This window comes from Panthera onca, chromosome A3 (genome assembly GCF_046562875.1).
Source record: "Panthera onca isolate mPanOnc1 chromosome A3, mPanOnc1 haplotype 2, whole genome shotgun sequence".
Lineage (NCBI taxonomy): Eukaryota > Metazoa > Chordata > Mammalia > Carnivora > Felidae > Panthera > Panthera onca.
Window position 1 is genome coordinate 21,862,209 of NC_138341.1, and position 24,522 is coordinate 21,886,730.

A 24,522-nucleotide genomic window follows, 5' to 3' on the forward strand; every position below is an offset into this window, starting at 1 on the left:
TTGTTTCAGGTAGGTGGTAGACTAATCTCCACTCCCTTCAGTTGGAGCTGGCTGTGTACTTCTTTCTATCTTCCGAGGTCATCTGACTCCTCCCTCCCCTCCACCCCAAACTTGATTGTACTCTTATACATTCCAAGACTGTGGTTTGCCTATTTCTCATTGCTGGGGTCTCTCTCTGCTTAGGAGGTGGTACTGCAGTCCCTAGGAGTCTGCAGCATCCCACAAGAGGACTCTAACAAGAGGAGATACAACAACACATTACTGTATTTGGGTTCTAAACACCTCCTATCTGGAGAGCTGAAATAAAGCAGCTACACATGTTTAATAACTCAATGATGTGCCAGGATCATGAAGGACCAAAAATGATGACGTGTAAAGAATGGTTAAAGTAACTGAAGATATTTAATCTAGAGAAGAAAAGACTTGGGAAACACATGATAGCTATTTTTAAATATTTAAAAGGGCAATCACAGGGAAGAATGACTAGATTTCCTAATAATCATGGTGAAATGTATAGAAGTATACTCTTTGACTTGATATAAAGGAAGATTTTTTTTAAAACATGACTGCCTAGGAGTGTTTGAGTAAGGTCAGACGACCAGTGATTGGGAATATTTCATAAGCGGGAGCAAGTAAGATCTGAGCCACTGTTCTACTGGTAGGGCGTTTGTGGTGTTCCTCAGTTAAAGAAGTACTATAAGCCGCTTCAATCCAATAAATTACTGTCACCCCTCATGGGCCTGTGTGTTGGTTACTTTGAAGAGGAAGTTGAGAAGGCAGTAATACTGGATCCTGGAATATAGTCAGACAGGAGCCTTCATACAGATACCCTTTCCAGTTCTCCAAACACCCACTCACGTGTGGTCTCAAAAACACCCAGTACCTTTACTCAGCTTTACCCACTTCACAATATGCTCAATATGAGCAATTTGACTCCCAAGCCTAGGTCAGGCCTGAGTGTTTCTCATGAGCCATAGTTTTAGGTGGAGGAGCCTTGAGAGTTTGTGGAGGGAGAGCCCCCCTGCCCGCAGGGGCCTGTGATGACAGAGTCTGTGGAAGGAGAGGTATCTAAGGAGTCCTGGCAAGGCAGGTCTAAAGGTCCAGGTCTGGCAGCGTCACTATCCAGGAAGACCCCAGTTCCTATGGCCCTGTGGTTGGGGGCCATTTGTTCCTGGCAGATTTCATTCCAAAGGTCCTGTGTGGACCACGACTAGGGACTGGGCAGAAGGCGATGGCTAGTTGGAGGGAAGCCGGGCCCTTTGATAGGGGAGGACGGCTGGAACATAGCAGTGAAGTGGGCTCGGCTTTCAAGCTGCATACGGTGGCCCAGTGGTGAGGTGAGTCCACGGACAAAATGGATCCGAACCAGCCCTGACTGTCCCCCAGATACCAGCCATCCATAGGAATCCAGGTTTGGGCTGAAGCGGACCTGTGCAGAGAACAGAAAACAAAAGAGAGATGCTCACAGTTGGTGCTTTAGGGTGAGTCGTAGCTGTAACAGGAGGAAAAAAAAAAGGGCCACAATCTGAAAGGATAAGACCACGATGGGGTGAGAGAGGTAGAAATGAGGAATGTCTATCATGCTTTGCAGAATGAGGTCGCCAGAGCTGTTTTCCCTTCTCAGCTGTCTCTGTTATGTGTTCATTGCCCATTTCACTGATCATATGTCCAGAGTTGGGAGGAAACGAGAGTGAAGAAATGTGGAGATGAGACCAGGCTTTTACCTTGTGGATAGCCTCCAGCTGCAGCCTGTCCAGGCAGAGCTGCGAATGCCCCTCTCCTTCCTGCATGCGCAGCATTGGCTCTCTGTGGAGCAGATCGTGGAAGGAACCCTGGGGAGGGGAGTACAACAAGAGAGAGAAAGCCAGGGGCTTCTTAGTCTCGCATCTTTGGGCTACAACTCCTTAGAAAGCCCTACTATACCAGGACTAACATTTTCTACTTTTTCAAATGCCACACTCATTCTCTCGGCCTCAATTTACCAAATCTGTGTCTTGAAACAGCAAGTAGTGATGGCTGACAGTTTCAGCGTAAGTTCGAGCCTTGGGAGGGTTGGGGGCCTCCGATGAAGCAGAACGGTCTCGACCTTCAGGGCTGTCCTGATATGGCATCAGATCTGCTTTATATATAGGCTAGAAAGGAGACCCTGACATTAGGTTCCATAATACTGAAGACGGAATAAAAGTAAAAGAGAAAATTGATTTTGGGTAGGAGAGACTTAAAAGATGGAAGAAGGTAGTATGTTTGAACATATGCTCAGATGCACTAAGGTAGAGAAGATTGTGTACAACTCTGTGCTGAGATTTCCAGGGACCAGGCACCTGGGTGGCTGAGTCGGTTAAGCATCTGACTTCAGCTCAGGTCATGATCTCACGGCTTGTGAGTTCGAGCCCCGCGTCAGGCTCTGTGCTGACAGCTCAGAGATTGGAGTCTGCTTCAGATTCTGTGTCTCTCCCTCCCCCTCCCCCCGCCTCTCAAAAATAAACATTAAAAAAGACTTCCAGAGACAATTTCAGGTCTGGGAGACCTCATACAAATTTGTACCCTATTGTTAATTTATAGTTCTAATTTAGGAGATCACGTGGATTAGGACCCAACAGATGGTGCTGCCATTAAATATTCATATACGTACGAATCTTCGCTCTACAGGTCGCTTGACATTTATTGGGTTCAGTGCCATATCTGGCAATATAGCTGCAATGAGCTCCCCGGATATATCTCCCGCGGCTATTGTCCCAAGCCAGTCGGATCCTGAAAGACTCTAATAAGAAGAGACAGATGTCTTTCATTCATTCATTCACTCATTGTTTCAATCCTGTGAACTGGTAACAACTGCACACAGTCTGAGGTGGGCACACACACACATACAAATGAGCTTATGCATAACCCTTATCCCTGATGATACAGTTACCATACATCTCTCTTTTTCTGTCCAAAACTACTGCCTCTTCCTGACCACCAGCAGGTGAGTAAAGTAATCGTTTTCCTGTGTAATGAAGACGGGGGCTCACCCAGACAGTGCCTTTTCGAGGAGCAGTGAAATAGGCCTTGAAACCAAGGTAACCAGCATCAATATAATGAATTCCACAGAGTCCATAACTGTAAGAGGAAGAAAAAAACACTTTCCTTTTTCCAAGATTGGATTAATTTCCCTTCCCCAGTTCCTTCCAGAATGCAGACTACCTCAGTGTTTCCTTCAGTGCCCAACTCTGAACTCCCCTCTCCCCACAACAACCTGGCACACTTTGCACCCCAACCCTTAGGGCCTGTCCCAGAGCCCCTATGTGTATCCTGCCGTACGAGGCATAGCAGTTGTCCTGAGCCACAGTGACACCATTGTAGGGGAGCAGCCAGGCCAGCTCTGTACTCAAGAAGCGCTTGATAGAGTTTATGGGTTCATAAGGTCGTCGAAGGTCCCAGAATTTGATTTTGCGGTCACTTCCCGCAGAGACGAGGAAATGACTGTGGAAAGAGGGGAGAAAAGGGAGCAGATCAAATCTGAGCAAGGCTGGGAGCATCAGCCTGCCCAGGCTTCACCTCCCACACCACAGCTCTCCTGTCCCGTACCTGTTAGCTTTGCACCACTGAAGGGCACGCACAGCCTGGTCATGGGCTAGGAAACACTGGAAAGGGTAGAGTTTCAAGGAGCCGTCAGAGAGCCGTATCCGCTGCAGGGGTGAGCTGGTGGGAAGGTTCCAGAAAACCACCATGCCTGAGGTAGGGATAGAATGTGTAGGTAATAAAGGCAAGTTCTCCCTTCTTTGCTCTAATGTTTTCCTCTGGGTTCCTAGGACCTTTGCCTTTTACCCTCAGATGTGACCCCCTTATGAAAGGATATGTGGATCATGATGATCTAGGCAACATTCCCTCCGTGATATTTTAGCTCCAACTCTCATCAACAAAAAAATAATAGCTTAGTGTGGCACTTGCAGTTGACAGCTGGACTGAATACACCAGTAGCCTGGACTCCCTACTAAATAAAAGCAAAAGGCTTTTTAAAAGGCATAAACCCTCTAGGACAAGGGTTGACGAACTACAGCCCTTGGGCCAAATACAGCCTGCTGCCTGCTTTGGTAAATAAAGTCTGACTGGAACATGGTCACACCCATTCGTTTACCTCATGTATGGCTGCCTTCAGTTTTCAATGGCAGAGTTGAGCAGTTCCAACAATGGTCAAACAGCCCACAAGACATAAAATATTCACTATCTGGACCTTTAGAGAATGTCTGCCAACTCTGCTCTAAGACAAAGAGAACAGGCAAGGAGCCAAAAGCAACAAGATGTGGAGAAACAGAAAACAAACGAAGAAACAGAAACGAACTCTGCTGACCCAAAAAGCTGCCCCTGACCGGGCTGGCGGAGGAGGAGGTAATCAAAAGTAGAACTCTGATAAAAAGAAAAGAAATTAAGGAACAGTAAGAATTTAATCAACAAAAGCTGGGGAAAATATTTGTAGCTAAAAACTCAGGAAACGTAGCACCTCTGAGCCTTTTTTGAAAAAGCTCATTGGCAGGGGCACCTGGGTGGCTCGGTTAAGCGTCCGGCTTCGGCTCAGGTCATGATCTTACGATCCGTGAGTTCGAGCCCTGTGTCGGGCTCTGTGCTGACAGCTCAGAGCCTGGAGCCTGTTTCAGATTCTGTGTCTCCCTCTCTCTCTGCCCCTCCCCTGTTCATGCTCTGTCTCTCCCTGTCTCAAAAATAAATAAACGTTAAAAAAAAAAATTTAAAAAAAAAGAAAAAGCTCATTGGCCGTGAACTCCAGCTGAGCCGTATCAGTAATTTGGCAACAACGGCAGCCTGAGGTGAACGGACGGTGGACACACATGATCATTTCAATACAGAATTAAGGTTAAATAACTGGGAATCAAGACAGCAAAACAGCATCAACAATGACAGCATGCAAATGATGAAAAATCACAGTACCAAAAGAAACACTGAGAAGACTGAGAGGGCCAGCAAGAAGCGTGAGAGTGCTAATTTCCTGACCTCTGTAGGCTGAGGCTACTGATGAGGTCTGACCATGAAATTGTCACCTGATAACTCCAACTACTGGACTGCTCTTTATCATTCTTTCCCCCTCTTTTTAACCTCAAGAAGATCCGAAGGAATGGATGTCTCTGTGGTGAAGGAACATTTATGGGAAGCTTAGCCCATCTTTCAGTTTCCAGTCTTTTTCTTTTATAAAATTAAAGTGTAATTAAATTTCATACATTTTCATTTAAAATAGCTTATAAAGGGGCGCCTGGCTGGCTCAGGGGGTAAAGTGTGCGACTCTTGCTCTCAGGGTTGTGAGTCTGAGCCCCACACTGGGTGTGGAGATTACTTAAAAACAAAATCTTTAAAACAGCTTATATAGGGGGCGCCTGGGTGGCTCAGTCGGTTAAGCGTCCGGCTTCAGCTCAGGTCATTATCTCATGGTTCATAAGCTCAAGACCCACACTGGGATCTCTGCTGTCAGCATGGAGTCCACTTCAGATCCTGTCTCCCTCTCTCTGCCCCTCTGCCACTTGTGCTCTCTTTCTTTGTCTCTCAAATATAAAAAACATTAAAAAATATTTTTAAAATACATAGAATGATCCCACGGTCATAGAATTCTTTCTCTCGCCATCTGATCTTTTTATCTTTATATACGCATACAGAACTCCATGAAATGATGTTCACCGACTCTTAATTATGGTTTTTTGAAAAGATTTCTAGTGACTTTCTTCTTCCTTCTTTGTATTTTTTTTACATTGCTTGAACATAATGCCCAACACTGAACCAAAAAAGAAACAACCAAAAAACAATAAGCATATATAAACTTTAAATAGCAACATCCCCTTATGTTTTGTTTTGTTTTGTTACCATTATAGTAGCCAGCAGCCAGGTGGTGGTGGGGCCGGGTGGGCATCCAGGCCAGGCTAAGGCACTGACCACACTCAGAGGGGTCCGAAGCTTGCATAGACCCTACCTGAAGGGTCGCCACACATTGTACCTGCAGAGACAGAAGAGCCGGGCCTAGGGTTAGGAATACCTACCATTTGCCACAAAGGCTCAAATCAGTGTTTAATCCAGCAGGATGGGGGTTTTTCAGTGCAGAAGGAGACTCACTGTGGAATCAGTAAGGGAGGCTCGAGAAGATGGAGCCTTGGCTAAGGTAGCAGATTCCTCACTCACCTTATAGATGGCAGGCTTCACTGCATCTGTGAGGGAAGAAGAGCGATGCTCTGAGAACAGAGGACTGAAGTCCTGATCTGCCTTGCTCTTACATCAGCACCCCTAATCTGACGATGACCTTCCCTTATGCTCATCTCTCCACCAGCACATTGATGAATCTACCTCTACCTGGCCCCATCCCCTTCCCCCACCCCCTTATAGTGAGCGTGTCCTTCCTCCTATCAGAATGACTAATTGCTCCACTCTGCTCTCTCCCTACTCTCTCACCTTTTCCAGAACTTTGCTCATCTGGTTATCTTTCGTTTCTCCTGAGCGATCTGCTTTCTCTCCCTAATGGATCATTCTCATATGCATATGTAAACATGCACCATAGTCTCCTAACTCAATAAAACAAACACACAAACAAAACCTTTCCTTTACCCCTTATTCACCTCCAGCCACCACCCTCATCTATGTGTTCCTCTTCACGGCCAACCTACTTGAAAGAATCGTCTACGCATCTGTCTTCACTTCCTCACTGCCTATTCCCTCCTCAGCCCCCTCCTCCACCAAACCACCAAGTATGGCATTTCTCGGGGCTCAAAACTGGGTGCCCTCTTCTTTAAATACTCGGGACAGTTGAAAATCAAGTTTGACAAATAGGAGATGTCTTTCCCTAACCCCTTCCTCTTCTTGCTCATCTTCAGCTCTATATTCTCTCCCTCTCTTCCCAATGAAGAGAGGGTGTTTATGTGTACACGGAGAGGCACACATAAACATGTGAAGAAAGGAGAGGTGAGTATGGGACTGAGGGAAGGAGAAGAGTGTGGCAGAGGCGATCAGGGGGGATCCCGCTCAGCACATAAGCTGTGGCAGCAGGAGGGGAGGGCCTGAGAGCACACAGCAGGCAAGGGGGAGAAAGGGGGTATGCTCAAAGAGCCCAGTGAGAAGACTGCAGGAGAGAGTACCCCTTTTGCAGACTGCTAAAGAGACAGGTGGAGAACAAAAGGTGTGAAGTCAGAGTGGGTAGGATGCCGAGTAAGGCTTGGTCCTAGAGGCTGGGCCAGGAGGGGCTTCAGGGGAGATGGACAGACCCTGCTGCAGCAGCACCACCCCCTCGCCTGCTGCACTACTCACCTGGGGGCTGTTGAGCCAGCAGAGCCTCTGGATGGGGCAGACTGAACAGCAGCACCTTCCCATCTGAGCAGGCAAGAGCCAAGAGGCCCAATCGGGGCAGAAGAGGAGCCTAGAGGGGGAGACCAGATCTGTGCTGAGGCTTGCTGCCTTCAGAGCCTCTCAGAAAACTTTTGAGGTTTTGGCCCCTGGAAACGATATGGGGTTGCCGGGAAAACTCCATCCACCGCTCTCTGTCTCCTCTGAGAACTCGCAGGGCCTCTCTGCTCTGACTCTGAGTCCTAGAGCATACCACAACCAACAGGGAGGTACCTTCCGAGGGGTGCCTGGAAGTTCCCATGCTCCACTGGGGCAGAACTTGAGGTCCCAGATGCAGCCATGGTCACAAGCAATCCCATAGACAAAGTGGGCCCTGTTGCCAGGACTGAGGAGAGAAAGCATATGGGGAGAATGGGTAGGGAGAAGGGGCCTAGGGCTGCCAGAGCCTGTGCTCTGCCCCATCTCCACCCAATCCAAGCGCCCCAGCGCCCCTGCCCAGCCCCATCCTTCTCCTCAACCACCCTCCCACAGCAGCATTCCAGCCCCACCTCACCAGCTTTCTTGCTGCAAGGTCCCGAGGCCCCAGAGTTGGAGCAGCCCGGGACCCGAATGAAGCTGGCTCAGTGCGTGTGTCTCATTCATGTCAGGGCTGGAGAAGAGGGCCACATACTGCGAAGCTGATGCCCCCTCTGGCACTGGGCACCAATCCAGAGCCCAGAGGGGTCCCCCTGTGAAGAAGGACACATCCCAGCGCTCTGGGTGTGCTGTGATCGAGCTAAATCTAGAGAAAAGTCAAAGATGGGATGAAGAAAGGAATGAATAAAAGGTAATAAGGACTTCATTAGGTGAATGGATAAGGATCCAAACAATGGAATATTACATGGCACTAAAAATAAATGAGCTATCAAACAATGAAAAGGCATGGAGGAACCTTAAATGCACGTTTAAGTGAAAGAAACCCACCTGAAAAAGGCTACACGCTGTATGAACCCAACTATGTAGCATTTTGGAAAAGGCAAAACTATACAGTCAAAAGATCAGTGATAGCCAGGGATTAGAGGGGAGGATGAGTAGCTAGAACACATAGGATTTTTAGGGCAGCAAAACTACTCTGTATGATCCCATCATGACAGAGACATGTCATTATACATTTGTCCAAACCCAAAGAATGTACAACACCAAGAGTGAACCCTGACGTACACTATGGACTTTGAGTGATGATGTGTCAATGTAGGCTCATTCATCGTAACAAATGTACCCTCTGGTGGGGGATGTTGATAATGGGGCAGCTGTGCATGTATGGGGGCAGGGGAGTATATGGGAGATCTCTGCAACTTCCTCTCAATTTTGAACCTAAAACTGCTCCAAAAAATTAAGCCTTTAATAAAAAAAAAAAAAAAAAAAAGGTAATGAGGACAGAATGGGAGCTCCACCTGGAGCTGGTATGAACTAGCTTAAGCAAGGGCCAGAATATCAAGAACATTCTACAGGTGACAATAGTCCTTAGCCACCATCTGTATCTTCCTCCTTTCCTTCCAAAGCTTGTCTAGCTCTAGTTCACCTTCAAAGATGACAGGCTGTGCATTCTGGTTTACCACAGGGCTCTCCAGGGCCAGTGTGCCCAGGTCTATCTGAGTAGATGTGACCTTGTAAACGGGTTTGACCTTCCATCTCCGTAGCTGCCCTCAGTCTGGCCAGCAGTGATGAGCACTGCAAACTACCTGGGTTGACCAGGTCTAGCAAGGCCTCCCACCCTGGGACCAATTGGAACAGCATCAGGGGAAGAAGAGGGCCAATATGTCATCCCTTTCAACATTCATTTGTCCTGTTTCTATCTCCTAGAACCAGAAAGAGATGCAATCTTCACCTGTTTATTCGGTAGAGTGTGCCATCTTCAGGAAGTCCTTCACGCTGTACAGAGAACAGTGGAGACTTCTCCTGCTGGGGCAGGTAGGGCGCCGCCTCACTGGGGGCAGGCAAAGGAAAGAGCATGAATGTGGAAGACTTTCACCCACCCCAGGATTTCCTGTCCCTCTTCTGATCCCAGGAGTGTCACCCCCTCCTCGGCTTCAGAATGTCTAACTTACAGTTCAGACAACAAGTGCCACTTCCAGGCTAACGGAATCCACTCTGCAAACTCCCAGTACGAGTGCTTCTGTTCTCGGCTGGAGGGACAGAAGCAGCGTTAGTGAAGGAGGAGAGAAATTCTTGGGCAGCTCTGTCCAGTAACCTGTGTGCAGTGATGGGAGGGATCTATTATGTGTGCTGTCCAACGGATACATTAGCCGCTAGCTGTAAGTGGCTATTGAAATGTGGCTAGTGCAGCTGTGAAACTAGACTTTTCATTTCATTTTAATTAATTTGAAATTACATTTAAATGGCCACACACACAGCTAGTGGCTTATGTCAGACAGCACGGCTCTGGAGCTCTTGCCTTTAGAGCGGTACCTTTTAGTTATGAATGTCTTCAGTGTCCTGCCCTGTGAGTGCCTTCCCTCTTTCCCATGGCCCCACTTCTAGAAGGTCCTCTGCACGCCAACACCACCCCCGCATCCCCAGCCCCCTCCTCAAGCCTCACAGGTCCTTGGTGAGATGGAGGCACTTCCAAACTGGAGCCATGATGTGATTTGGTAAGCCATTGGGAGCCATTCCCCGGCAGTGTGGCTTCTGTTTCTGAGGATCAAATGGAAAAAAAAAACATAAGCGAGAGAACTTTACAGACTGGAGAAAGTCCCCGGAAGACAGCTTTCCCAGCTTTTACTTTTCTTGGTACTACCTCCTCTCTAGCCTCTGACCTGTCAGTGTCTTAAAAGATTGATGTTTCCACCATTACTAGGACTTCACCTTCTGCAAAACCTGTTATGTATTTTCTTATTTATTTTTTTGAAGTTTATTTATTTTGGGGGGGGGGGGAGAGACAGCATGCACCAGTGTACACGAGGGAGGGGCACAGAGAGAGGGAGAGAGAGAAAATCCCAAGCAGGCTCTGTGCTATCAGCGCGGAGCCCAACCCCACAAACCGTGAGATCGTGACTGGAGCCGAAATCAAGAATTGGGACATTCAACCAACTGAGCCACCCAGGTTCCTGGAACCTGTTACGTATTTTCTGTTCACCTTCCTCAGCGTCTCCATGGCATTTGGTTCAGAGGACTCACATTCGCTTCCTCAAACTCCCGCCCTATGGGATAGTGTCTCCTTGTTCCTTCCTGCCTCTCTAATATTCCTCTGCAGGCTCTCCCTCCTCTGACAGGTTTAGTTGATGATGTATTTCCCCGAGTCCCTCTGTCTTCTCCTCAACCCTCCCTGCACACACTCCAGGTAATCTCACCCCATGCCCATAGCTTTGACTTCCATCATTATGCCTGATTATCAAGTTTATATCTTAGAAAATGTAAGCTTTACTCAGTTTCAGCTTCTCTACAAATTCTAGACTTTTACAGTGATCCCAAGCCATATTACAGAGCGTAAAGCAAAAGGAAAAATCAGTAATACAGTTCCTGTCTTTATTTAAAACCTTGATATTTTTCTTCATCATAAATCTGTTGCATCAATTTTTATTTTTTATTTTTTTTATTAAAAAAAATTTATTTTAATGTTCTTATTTATTTTTGAGACAGAGCATGAGCAGGGGAGGGGGAGAGAGAGAAGGAAACACAGAATCCGAAGCAGGCTCCAGGGTCTGAGCTGTCAGCACAGAGCCCGACGTGGGGCTTGAACTCACAGACTGTGAGATCATGACCTGAGCTGAAGTCGGACGCTTAACCGACTGAGCCACCCAGGCACCCCTCAATTTTTATTTTTTAAAATGTTGCATCAAAATACTTTTCTTGATTACTGAGGGTTTGGGACTCCCTTAAATGTTGCACTTGAGACAAGGCAGGCACTGATCCCACATACATGACTGGCTACCAGACATCTCTAGTAGGATGGCCCATGGCCCACAGGCCAATTCAACATGTCAGAAAGTGAGTTCATCATGGGGGGTTATATGTAAATATGAATCACAATTCCACTCCTGAAATCATTATTATACTATATGTTAACTAACTTGGATTTAAATAAAATTTAAAAATTAAGGGATGCCTGGGTGGCTCAGTTGGTTGGGCATCCGACTTTTGGTTTTGGCTCAGGTCATGATCTCACAGTTCATGGGTTCAAGCCCCATGTTGGGCTCTGTGCTGGCAGTGTGGAGCCTGCTTAGGATTCTGTCTCTCTCCTCTCTCATTGCCCCTCCCCCAACTCGCGCTCGCTCTTTCTCTCTCTCTCTCTTAAAATAAATTTTGAAAACTTAAAAAAATAAATTTCAAAAGAAAAGGAAGTGAGCTCATCGCCTCACTGCTCACCCACCCCCCTCCCCCACCCCCACTGCTCCTCTGTCCTGAAGTCCAGCACAAGAAAGCACCATCTAAGTTAGAAACTCCTACTCCTTCCTTTCCTGTGACTGCCAAGTGCTGTTAACTGTCTCAAACGTCTCTTGCATCCGTCCCCCACCTTCGCTTGCTTCATGGCTTGATTCAGACGCTCCCTATTACTACCTGGATACCTGAAGCTGTCTTCTAATTGTCCACTGCTGACTGACCTATTGTCCTAACTAATTATATTTCTACTTAAAAACCTTTGTTGTATAGAGTTTCTGTGTGTCATGATGAAAACGTTTGGGAAATGGGTGGTGGTGATGGCTGCACAACACCAAGGACACGCTAACACCACTCAATCGTACATTTTTAAATGGCAAATTTTATGTGGTATATTTTACCACAATTCAACAAACGTACAAACACCTGTGTTGGCTCCCTCCAGTGGTCGTCCGGCCATCCTCCCGAGTTTGATCCCAGCGCTCTCCCCTAGACCCTCCGAGGTCCCGCTGGGCACTTCTGCACCCTTGGGAACTTGCTGAGAGCTCTCAATAGCCCTGCCTGCTCTAGTGTCCTGTCCCGGGAATTTCTGGGAAAAACAATCCCTCTGGCAAACTGCCACTCACCTCTCAAGACCTAGCCCAACCGTCACTTCTCTGGGAAGCCTGAGTAGTTCACTACCTTCCTCTACACGCCCAAAGCACTGTGTTCAGTCCCGGTGAAGCACCTATCACACTGTGGACTTAGGCAGAATGCTGTTGCAGTCACATGTGTTTCCTAGTGCAGAGTAGATGCTCGGTATCTGAATGAGTAATCTCCTATACTTACACCCGCAGCCCCCCCGCGCCCCACCTGTTTTTGAGGGCGTCCCTTTCTTCCTTCACCTATTTTGGCCATCAGTTACTAGGCACCCTGCAGACCCCCTAATAATCCTCCTATTTCCCTACTTTCTTATTCATTCAGTTACCCCGGAAGTGGATCCTCGTGGGGTGCTCCGAGGCACCGCAGGCTCGGGGTCAGATGAGATCTCGCTTGGAGCCTCGCTTTCATTTCCATCTTCAGCCTCAACCTGGAGAACAAAGTCTTCATCCCGTGCAGTGTTATTCTCTTCTTCTCCACCTTGACAGGCTGCCTGTGGCTGGCTTTTATTTGGTTGGGCAGGGCTGCTCACTTTGGGGCTCTCGGGACGGGGCACTGGAGCAGGCAGGGTTGTTGAGAGCTCTTCAGCCAGTTCCTGAAGGTACAGAAGTGCCCTGTGGCACAGAGCAGAGTCAGAGCCATACTCACAGACACTTACTTAACTGAGAGCCCCTTTTCCAGATACTTAGCTGATTCTTATCTCACTGGATCCTCCCAAGGACCCCTGCAAAGCAGCTATTAATTTTCCCTTCCCCTTTGATAAAGACCCAGAGATCCAGGGAAGTTATGGACTTGGCCAAGATAAGACTCAGATCATGTTTGTGGAATGTGAACCCAGATCTGCCAACTCTAAGTCCAAAAGCACTTTCACTCTACCACAGAGATCAGTAAGAGCCAAGGGAAGAATGGAAGGACACAGAGAGACTGATATATACTGGGCGGTAAAATTGCAACGAAGACCTGGAGGAAACTGAAAAAGGTGACAGGATACAAGGCACAAAAAGCAACCTCCTAGACAGACAAACTTAGCAACAGGTAAAAGTTGCTGCGGTAAGAGCTAGAAGATGGCTCAAGTCCCCAGAACCCAGACGTTACCCCTGCTTACCTGACGCCTCACCACAGCCTCTCAGCTCTCCAACATCTGTCCCACCCTGATTCCCTTCACCCCGACCCCCCCTCCACCGAGCTGCGCCCCACAATCCTTACACTTGGGCAGCCCTTCGGCGGGGTCGTTCCCCAGGAGGGGTCTCAAAGTCCTCAGGGGGCCTCTTTGGAGGTGGAGACTCTGGCTGATCTAGGTCTTTGGACAACTTCAGCAGTAGCAGCTCTGCCTTGGACCTTCGACCTCGTTTCTTAGGCATGGGGGCAGATAGAGGGCTGGATTGATCTAAGAGACCAGGAACCAGAGGGGCTGACGGAGGATTAGGTTGTTGGGGCCTTTTGGGGCCTTTCCGTGTCCTACCACCTCTCTTCCGGCCAGGCTTTGAGGCCCTAGGTTTTGAGACCTTTGACATCTCTGAAGAAAGATCTGTAGAGAAGAATATGGGTCTGTGAGACGGGACCAGAGCTCAAATCTCTTTGGCAGAGATTATACCATACCCAGGTTGGTAAGATCCTGTGAGCTCACCCTGCTCTCTGTCATCTGAAGCTAAACATGGGGAGATTAAAAGATTAAAGGACAAGATACATACCTTGCTGTTCAAGTCTGGAGAAGCTTTCTTGTTCTGGAGGGAGCCTGCTCTCATCAAGAGAATCCTCAAATCCAGGCAAAGGTGGAGGTAAAGACATCTCTATGGAAGCCTCAGCACTGGTTATTTCTGAAGAGGCCGTGACATCAAACTGGTTTAGCACCTCTTGTCCAGGAGAGTCTACCACAGTCATGTTCCTCACGGGGCCGGCCTCCCCCAGGGCAACACAGCCGACCCCGCAGGTATCCATCAGCACCCCCTAAAATGGCTGTCCCTGCACAGAGACATATACGTGAGGAGAAGGCAAAAGCTATTTGCACTGGCTCAGATTTTTCTACTTTCCTGTCTTTTCTCTTCCCATCCCACCCACCGCCTCCCACTTCCCCAGGGGAACTATTTAACAATAATTACTAAACATCTTCTGTGTTAGGCACTATTCTAGGAATTGGGAGTATGACAATAAGCAAGACAGCTAAGGGCCCTGCTCTCATGGAACCTACACACTAGTGGACCTGGCAATGAACGGATAATAAGAAAGTTACCATTTATTTATTAAATGCTTACTATGCGCCAAGCACTATATTGCTTAGCCAATTTAAAGCTCTTACATTTTCTTGTAAGGATAATGCAGTGAATGAACAATTATCCAACTCCTTTCCCTAAAGCCCAATGAAATAAATCACCCCTTTCCCCTCAAAAAATTGAAAGAAAAAAAGAAAGAAAGAAAGAAAGAAAGAAAGAAAGAAAGAAAGAAAGAAATCACCTGTTATGAATCCAGGGAAGGGCCACAACTTCCTAAAACAGACTATAAAGAATAGTTGCCAAATACATAAAATTTAGACCGCATTGAAGGAGGATGCCCAGAGCTAATCCATGTTTGTGAATACCAGTTAAGGAACAAATTTATTTTATACGTAAGAGTTATCTAGTGGCCTGCCATCAATCTTTCACCTGAATAGGGGAGGCGGATAGCTATGAGACAATTAAGGAACATCCTACTATATTAAGAGACCTTTCCCACATTGAAGAATGGGCTAAAGGTGCTCCTGGCTGGCTCAGTAGGTAAGAGCATGTGACTCTTGCTCTCAGGGGTTGTGAGTTTGAGCCCTATGTTGGGTGTAGAGATTACTTAAGAATAAAATCTTAAAAAAAAAAAAAAAAAAAAAGAATGAACTAAATAATTGTCACAAATCTTCATTTTTTTCAAACTCAGAAAATCAATTGTGTCACCATGGACCAAAGTAAACTGACAGAGATAAACAAAGCATTGACCACCAAACCAAAAAGCTGAGCAACACAGAACTCTGCAAGGGCCCAGTTTTTGGTTAGAATAACATACCTTTTTATGACAAAAAGGGAGAAATACCTCAAATCCCAGGAGGAACCCCCCCATAGGTCTGTACATGCCTTAAGAATAAATAATTCATTGGCCTCAGCTGAAAAGTGTGTTAATACAAAGACCATAGGAAATATACAAATTAAACTTCCCAATTGTCTCTCTTAAAGAAGCTACAGTCTAAACATATTAGAAATATATTAGAAATAGCCAATCCTCTAACTCAGGTGCTAAGGAACACTGTGCTAAAGACATAGTGTTATATCGCCAACATAAATAGAGGTCAATGAGTATCCATCTACCCTGTTCTTTAGTAAATAGCAAGCCCTGAGAGAACTACTCCATTCAAAGTTAGTAATAAAAAGGATCCACATGAAATCTATGCATACATACTACGGAAAGAATCAAAAAGACACAAACAAATGAAAAAAGATGGAAAGTATCCTTTCAAAGAAAGCCTCCAGAAAACAGAAGAAAATTTGCAACAAAAAATGTCTGTATAATACTTAAAAAAAAAAAAAAAAGATACTGTGGAATCCAAGAAGAGATAAAAGAAGACAATGGGGAGGTGGAGACTGAGCAGTCATAAGGAAAGAAACTGAGTAAAATGGATAAGATCATCATGAAATGAAATGAAAACCAGGGGAGAAGCAAAATGTTGAAAACTGTACTGCTATAAAGAGATAAAAGTGATTAGTGAGATGATATAGATGAAAAAGAGGATGGAGGGAGTCAACACATGAATAACTGATGTTCCTAAACAAGAGAGAAGGAAAGGCGAACAGAAGTATTAAAAAAAGAAAGAAAGAAAATAAAAGAAAAGGGAAAAAAACCACTTAACAGAAGAAAATTTCCTGAAATAAAAAATAGAATACTTTCCTGAAATAAATGAAGACCCTGGTCTATCAATCAGAAGAGCTTAAGGTGTAAAAGGCAAGTAAAAGTCAATAAAGAATCATCAAGACCAAGAAATACTTGAGTGAAGATACTAAATTTCTCCCACAAAGAGAAAAGTAAACATCAGGTCAGCCTCAGAGTTCTCGGAAACATTTGATGCCAGCAGATCAAGAAACACAAAGAGGGTCAAGAGAATTCTTTACTTAACTGAGACATCATTCACATAAACGCAACAGGATGGTATTCTCAATATGCAAGTCTCTAGGAATTATAGTTTTAAAAAAATCAACTTGAAGACCTACTTCAGCCAATGAAAGACAAATCAATACAAAGAACTTTCTAAGGTTTTTAAATTTTTATTTAAGTTTATTTATTTGAGAGAGAGAACACAAGTGGGGGAGAACGGCAGAGAGGGACAGAGAATCGCAAGCAGGCTCCATGCTTAGAGGCAGGGCTCAATTTCACCAACCGTGAGATCATGACCTGAGCCGAAATCAAGAGTCAAATGCTTAACCAACTGAGCTACCCAGGCAACACAACAACTTTCTCATGGAGAAGCTGTGGTATAAAGATTGCAGTAAGCATTTAACCCAGTGACACATTGAGTTTAAACAACTGTGGTAACTACCACTATAAAACAGACTCTAATTTAAAATTTTGAAAGGCCCTGCAATGTAAAAATAAGAATTTTCTGACTGTAGTAGACTAAGACAAAGAAGTATCCTGCTTTTGCTGCTAAGATCGGTAACTGGAGAAGTAAAGGGCTATTAATACCATTTAGATATTTAACGGAACTAAAGGCAGTATACTCTGTTGCTTCCAAAATACCCAGCAGACCACAGAAACCAGAAAAAAAAATTGTTTTAAAGGCTGTACAATAAGAGATTGAAAATAAAAGAAACACAAAAAAGAAAAGAAAAAAAAAAACCTACAAAGAAGATAAAGATGCGTATAACAATGACCAAAAATCAATCCATTCATTTAAAAAAAAAAAAAGAATAAAGATTTGGATTGATTTTAAAAAGCCAAACTATATGCTTTGAAGGAGTGTCTAACACAGGGCCACCTGAGTGGCTCAGTCAGTTAAGCACTCAACTCTTGATTTCAGCTCAGGTCATGTTCTTGCAGTTTGTGAGCTCCAGACCCGCACTGGGGTCTGCGCTGACAGTGCGAAGACTGCTTGGGATTCTCTCTCTCTCCTTTCTCTCTGTCCCTCCCCCACTTGCTCTCTCTCTCTCTCTCTCAAAATAAATAAATAAACTTAACAAAAAAAAAAGATGTCTAATATTTTGAAAGCAAAAAATCCATTTTTATATCTTGTTTATAATTGAGTCAGGTCACAACCTCTTTGAAAATTACATGATATATGTTACTTACGCCACAAGACCTTTTTGATCTTCTGTTGACTTGGAGTTTTGACTTTGCCTCAGAACACAAAGCATTCGTGTTAACTGATGGAGAGGTCACTGAGCTTACAGCACAGTTTTGGTGTTTTATTTTAACAGTTCAATAATAAGGTGAAGGGGAACACTCTTTAGAGTGACCATAATAGATTTATTGCCTTTTTGTTATGAAGACCTCTTAAGATAATTGTTTTCAGAATTATAATAAAATCTTTTTAGAATTTCTGGAAAAAAAAAAAAAAAAGATGTCTAATACAAAGGAACTCAAAGAGCTGTAAGTCAAAAGATACATTAAAATATATAGGGTAAATGTAAGCACAAAGAAAATAGAGGAGTTTTGGTAATAGCAGAGTTGAGTTCAGGGGGAAAGTATTAAATGAGACAAAGAGGAAATACTTTGTCATAAAACTTCAAATTATATAAAAGATAAATGTCATGAACTGTTAGACGTCAAATGACAGCATCAAAATAAAGCAAAATCTTCAGGAAATACAAGAACTACTTCTTTTAACCATTGACAGATCAAGTAGATAAGGACAGGAAGACATGAATAAAATGATTATTTGACCTCTCTATCGGTCCTGCTTCAGCTGCACAAAACAGAATCCTCTCTAGCCAGTTCAGCTAAAAGGAATTTATTATAGGGTATTACATGGTTCACACCAGTGGTTCCTAAATTGTGGTGGTCCAGGCAGCATCAACATCACTTGGAAATTTGTTAGAGTGCAGATTTCCAGTCCTATCCCAGACCTATTGAATCAGAAACTCTGGGATGGGGCCAGCACTTTGCGTCTTCACAAAGCCCTTCAGATTACGAGGAGGCACCCACAAATCACGAAGCTCCTGCCACAGCTGATGGCTCCATGAATTGCCTCTGCAATGATCAGAAAGTGACCTAACTGAACAGGAAAGACCCTTCTCTGGCTCCCAGATCCAGAATCATACCACTGCCACAATCTGAACCAATAATACGTATTGCCTCCTGGCCTGGCTCTCTCCTCTCTAAACTGAAGTTCAAATTCGAGTTCTTCAAGAGCACATTTAATTGGCAAGACCTAAATCATATTCAAAATCTTGGATGGAAAAAAATTCCAGGAAGTGAAATTTCTAGCTTTCCAGGCTCTCAGTGGAGGTTTTTCCTTCTCTCATGTCCCACCTACCCCATAGTAGAAAGTGGGATCAGCGTCTTGTCAATTCGTCTCCAATGCCACTTCTAGACCAAGAGTTCTCCCTGTCTTGTAAAAACTGTTCTTGAGGGGCGCCTGGGTGGCGCAGTCGGTTAAGCGTCCGACTTCAGCCAGGTCACGATCTCGCGGTCCGTGAGCTCGAGCCCCGCGTCAGGCTCTGGGCTGATGGCTCGGAGCCTGGAGCCTGTTTCCGATTCTGTGTCTCCCTCTCTCTCTGCCCCTCCCCCGTTCATGCTCTGTCTCTCTCTGTCCCAAAAATAAAAATAAAAAACGTTGAAAAAAAAAAATTAAAAAAAAAAAAAAAAACAAACTGTTCTTGAAGCTCAGAACATTCAGCTAAACCATTGCTACTCACTTGCTGTCACACACTGGACCTTGTCATCACACAAAACCTTTTAACCTCCAAAATCACAAAGACATCCCACTATCTGATCACAACCTCCCATCTTTACAGCCAGACTGCTCAACTACAATCTATATCTATTCTCCAACCATATCAAGTCACTATCTATTGATCTCTCCAATTTCTCCCTGTGTTGGCCACATCCTATCTAGCTTAGATTCCTTTATTTGAATCAGATTCTTGTTGATATTGTGAAGTTCCTTTCTTATCTTTTTGCTCTGCAAAATTGGCAAAATTTAAGCCCTGGATGAACCAACCATCCTTCTTTTCCATGTGTGCATCTAAGGTGCCGAGTGCTACCACTTACACATTCTCTCTAGTCAGCCCCCACATTACCTCTCCCCCAATATCTGATGCCCTGGTTCTCAGCAGGTATTTTGCCTCTGATTCCCAAAACAAAACCCAGAAAGTCACTATGTGGGAAATACTTCAATGTCTGGTCAAGAAGCCTACTCTCTCCATCTGAACCCTTTATCTACTTTCTAAGCCCAACCTTCCACCTGTGTTCTAGTTCCATCACCCTACCTCCTAGGGACACTGGAATTGTTTATCCTTTTCCTTTCCATTGGCTATTGTCCAATTGGTTGCTTCCTTCCTTCATTTATTTATAAAGATTTTATTTTTAAGTAATCTCTACACCCAACATGGGGCTCAAACTCACAACCCTGAAAACAAGAGTCGCATGCCCCACTGAAACAGCCAGGTGCCTCCCCAACTGCATTTAAATGTCTGTAATTACTGGGATGCCTGGATGGCTCAGTTAGTTAAGTGTCTGACTTTGGCTCAGGTCCTGATCTCACAGTTCGTGAGTTTGAGCCCCACATTGGGCTCTGTGCTGACAGCTCAGAGCCTGGAGACTGTTTCCGATTCTGAGTCTCCCTCTCTCTCTGTCCCTACCCCACTTGCCCATGTGAACTCTCGCTCTCAAAAATAAACATTAAAAAAAGTAATGTCAAATAATTCTCATCTTAACACACATACAACTACCCTTTAACCCATATTCCTCCTCCCTCTCACAAACTTTTCAAGAGTTCTCTGCACGTGATGTTTTAATTACCCTGCTTCATTCTGACTAGGATTTTGCCTTCCAACTCATCACTGAAGCTAAAGCCTCCAATAACTGCTGTGTCAACTAATTCAGTGGACACTTCTGTTTCCTTTAACTTGATCTCTTAGCAGCACTGATGCTACTGATCACTCCTTTCTTGAAACATTGTCTTTTCTTGAGAAGCAATTCAAGTGCAATAAAGTTTCAGATCTTTACAAAATTTCCTCAGTCTTTTAGAGTTGTCTCACCCACACCCATACGCTTCTTTGTTTCTTTGCAAATGTACCTCTTTTGCCTTTCCCAAGGGATCAACTTAGTTTCCTTTCTTTTCTGAGTTGTCTTTATAATACTTTTAGTTGAAGTAGAATACTTGTAAATATGTGTAGAATATAAAGAATAACAATAAAGCACCTGTTTATCTGCCACATTACAACTTAGTTTTAATAGAAACAGTAATTCTTTCATACTCAAAATCTTTAAAATTTAAACATATATCACAATTATATAAATATAATGACAAATTAACTGACATAAAAAATGTTGAGGACCATCACAATGATTCTTGGCAAGCATTCAACTCCACCAGTGAGAACAGTGACCAGGCCTATAGGAGAAAAGCCTATAGGCTTCAGGTATGCAGTGTGCCATGAACATCAGTTTGTATGCTTTACAGAGGAAATGGGGACTGTCAGTTAACACAGGGAGCTAGTTAAATAGGTATCAGTTAAGAGAACTTCTATGTATGTCTTAAAGAATTTCCACATCAGTGCACAAATACATATCTCATTCTTCTTAGATACTATCCAGTGTTCCATAGAATTATAGTTCATTCGGATATTCCCCATTTGATGCACAACTGAATCACAACACTATTACAGACAATACTGCAATAAATATCTAAGTACAGATCTCTTCGTTAATGAGAAATTATTTTCCAGAATAATGATATGAAGTGGAATTATTGTACTGGATTAAAGGATATACACATTTCAAAATTTAATAGATACTGCAAACAGCTCACCAAAACAAAAGTCAATTTGTAATCCCACTAACCATATATCAGTACCCATTTTGCCACACCCTTGCCAATCTGATGGATGAAAGAATTCTTCCCTATTGTATTTATTTGCATTGTCCTGATAATGATTGAGGTTAGCAACTTCTTTTTATATATTGGACATCTATTTTTTTTTTATGAATTGCCTGTACTTATAATTTGCCCATATTTCTATAGTACAAAGCAATCTTTTCCTTATTGATCTGTGGAATTATTTATGTTGCAAATACTTTGTCTCTACTTTTAAAAAAAACTTCGTTTAGGGGCACCTGGGTGGCTCAGTTGGTGGAGCGTGAAAGTCTTGATCTCAGGGGTGTGAGTTCAAGCCCCACACTGGATGTGAAGCCTACTTAAAATAAAATAAATAAAATAAAAATAAAATATATTTTTAAAATGTTTATTTATTTTTGAGAGAGACAGAGAGAGCACGAGAGGTGGCAGGTTGGAGACAGAGAGACATAGAATCCAAAACAGGTTCCAGGCTCTGAGCTGCCAGCACAGAGCCCGACGTGGGCTCAAACCCACGAACCCTTAAATTATGACCTGGGGCGAAGTCGGACGCTTAACCAACTGAGCCACCCAGGTGCCCCATAAAATATTTTTTTAAAAACCTTTGTTTATAACGTTTCTTGCCAAACTGAAATTATATTTACTGAGTTAATTTTTTTCCTTTACGACTTTTCCTTTATGACTTGTTTGTGTCTTAAAAAGGCATCTCCTACCCCACTGATATAAACATACCCTATTTTATGTTCTTCTAATACTTTTTCTAGTTTTGAATCTTAAATGTAGCTCTTTAGTCCGTGTGGTATTTTCTTACGATAATAAGAAGTATGGGTATTCACTTACTCCATATGTATCTTCCCTGAAAGTTTCATAAGGATCTTGCCTGATTCACTACTGAATCCAGAACCTGGTACATGGTAAGTGCAATAATTAAACTTTGTTGATTGAATGACCACCTTCTCAAGGTGCAAAAATCCCTTCAAGAATTCATTTCTCTAGAAGGCAGCAGCAGGGTATGGTGGTTAATTTCCATTTATGATTTTATAATACAAATTCTACACATAAGTAAAGTAAGGGATGTTTAATAAATTTTGCTAGAGTTTATAAAAGTTTACATTTGCACCTCAACTTGTTTGGAATGCTGCTTCAAGGCTGCCAGGATTTCCCTAATCAAGGAAAATGATTAGTTAACACAGTTCCTCAACTATAGAATTACTTTAAACACACTGTTTGGTCTAATACCAAAGTGTTCCTATGGTACAGCTGGTGGTATATGCAAGATTATTTTAAATGATACAAAAATGAGTTTTATTTTGATTGTGTTTTTAACTTGTATAAAAAACTCTAGTCCATGAAACCCATGGTTTCATCTTTCTTGCTTAGATTCAGACTAAAGCACTTAAATTTTAAAAATAAGCCAATTTTTAAAAACTACTAAGAAAACAATACATTTGATAAGAAGGGATGGCAAAAAGTAACCAAGGCACAGGAATGGCTGAAGTGTGTGTAACGATATGCCACTAGGGCGAAGAGGCTTCGCCAAACACTACACCTCTCTAACAAAGTGAGTTACTAGGGTGGGGCTGAAGTCGCCACCTCTGCCTTCGCCAGCAGTCAGGCAACTTGCTGCGGGATAAAAGGACTAGGAGGGAAACATAACTGGCCCTTGGCTGCGCCAATGGGGTTGCAGCGCGCGGGGCACAACCCCGGGGTTAAAAGAGCCTCATCGAGGAAAATGAGACACAGCCAAATGAGAATGACCCGCTACCACTCTAGGGGTGACCGTCTGCCCTTCCTCAGTCATGGGCGTGAAGGCAGCTTCCATCCCTAGCCTGGGCTGGGGGCGAGCCCTGAGTTTTCTGAGGCCGAGGACTACTGTAGGTTTGCTGAGTCCGAGGAATGCAATGTTAGCAACGACGCGGCCAGAGCACAGGATGCCGTGTTACCCGCACCGCGTCGAGAAAGAAGGCAAGAGCCATGGTTAGCAGGGATAAGGGATGTCCGGTTGCACTACAGGGAAGGAGGTGGGGAGCGTGATGGTTTCTGCAGCAGCGCGGGGGCTGGAAATCGCGATGCTGTGCAGAGGGAAGAGAGGAGCCGGGAGCTGGTTCCCATTATCTTAGTGCTATGGGAAAAGGAGGAGGAGGAGGAATCGTGGGGCCCCCGCACACCCCGCTGCGGTACACTCACCCTCACCAAAGTCCTTCCGGAAGTCCAAGTTCGAAGATGGCGCCGCCTGTCTGGTCGCGGTTTTATGACGAAATCTGGTAGCTACTCTTTATTGTCCCCCCCCCTTCCCCTCCCCCTTCCCCCGCCTCCGCCCCTCCGGCCGCCAGCGCACAAGGTAAACACGTGAGTTTGGTGGGGACTTTGTGCCCGAAGACGTTTTCTCAGACTATGTATTCCACAATGCAGTGCGGCGAGAGTCCCGCGCCCTTTCGGAGCGGTTGAAGCTCCTGGGCTTTAGCCGCGCAGGGGACGCTGCGTGGCCTTCTGGGAATTGCAGTGTCAAGAAAGGAAGATTGACGCCTGCGCGGTGATGGTCGTCGCGCCCCGCGGATTCCCAAGGGGCCCGTACTAGAGCCTCGAGTGTGCGGCGCGCCCAGGCCTGGTTGCAGTTCCTGAGCACTGGAAGCCTGCCTAACGGTCAAGGCTGCCTGCCGCGTGGCGAGCCGGGCCAGGCTGGAGTGAAAGTAACTACGCGGCGCAGTCCCAGACGAAGACAGACTGAGAGATGGGGAATCCCTGCCGCGGCCTGCCAGAGGATGACTGGGGCCTCCGCGAAGGGCAGCCACTCGTGAAGTCAAGGATGGGCCCTACTAAAACACCTTAAGGGGGCCTGGGCAAAGGACAGGGAAGGGGAGCCAGTAGAAAAGTCTGGCGTGGGGATGCTGCTCTCGCCTCAGCCTCAGGCTTGGACCTTGGCCTTGGTTGGGCATAGGCCTTGCCGCATTCCCCGGGAGGTGGGATGCTGGTAAAGCGCCGCACTTCGGCTCAGGTCATGATCTCAGGTTTGTGAGTTCAAGGCCCGAAAGAGGCTTTCTGCTGTCAGCAGAGTTGGCTTCAGAACACCTCCCCCCCATCATGCTTTCTCTCTCAGAAATACACATTAAAAAAAAAACAAAAATGGGGGAGGTGGGATGCTGGTGGACAAAGAAAAAAGGTAACAAATTTCTGCCTTTTCCTGAGACCTT

The 24,522-nt window shown here is 44.9% G+C and overlaps 1 protein-coding gene across 1 annotated transcript; it reads right to left on the reverse strand.

The window, feature by feature from the left end:
* Positions 1–383: 383 nt before the first annotated feature.
* GTF3C2 (general transcription factor IIIC subunit 2) lies at positions 384–23,645 on the reverse strand. Its single transcript, XM_060651113.3, has 19 exons — positions 23,519–23,645; positions 13,995–14,265; positions 13,510–13,831; positions 12,632–12,917; positions 9,887–9,981; positions 9,396–9,473; positions 9,176–9,274; positions 7,862–8,089; positions 7,582–7,693; positions 7,273–7,381; positions 6,157–6,182; positions 5,845–5,974; positions 3,568–3,712; positions 3,301–3,462; positions 3,012–3,099; positions 2,633–2,761; positions 1,983–2,132; positions 1,725–1,832; positions 384–1,429 (listed from the first exon to the last, which is right to left on the reverse strand). The coding sequence occupies exons 2-19, from the start codon at positions 14,239–14,241 to the stop codon at positions 1,211–1,213; spliced, it is 2,733 nt and encodes a 910-aa protein (XP_060507096.1). The 5' UTR covers positions 14,242–14,265; positions 23,519–23,645; the 3' UTR covers positions 384–1,210.
* Positions 23,646–24,522: the final 877 nt, after the last annotated feature.

What these genes read in the sequence shown, in the direction of transcription:
- GTF3C2 (XM_060651113.3), bottom strand. Translation starts at nt 14,241, where the DNA reads ATGGATACCTGCGGGGTCGGCTGTGTTGCCCTGGGGGAGGCCGGCCCC. An exon ending in CTCCATCTCACCAAGGACCT is followed by an intron (nt 9,474 to 9,886) that starts GTGAGGCTTGAG and finishes CTGTCCCTCCAG; the next exon opens with CCGAGAACAGAAGCACTCGT. An exon ending in GGCTGCTGGCTACTATAATG is followed by an intron (nt 3,713 to 5,844) that starts GTAACAAAACAA and finishes TCCCTACCTCAG; the next exon opens with GCATGGTGGTTTTCTGGAAC.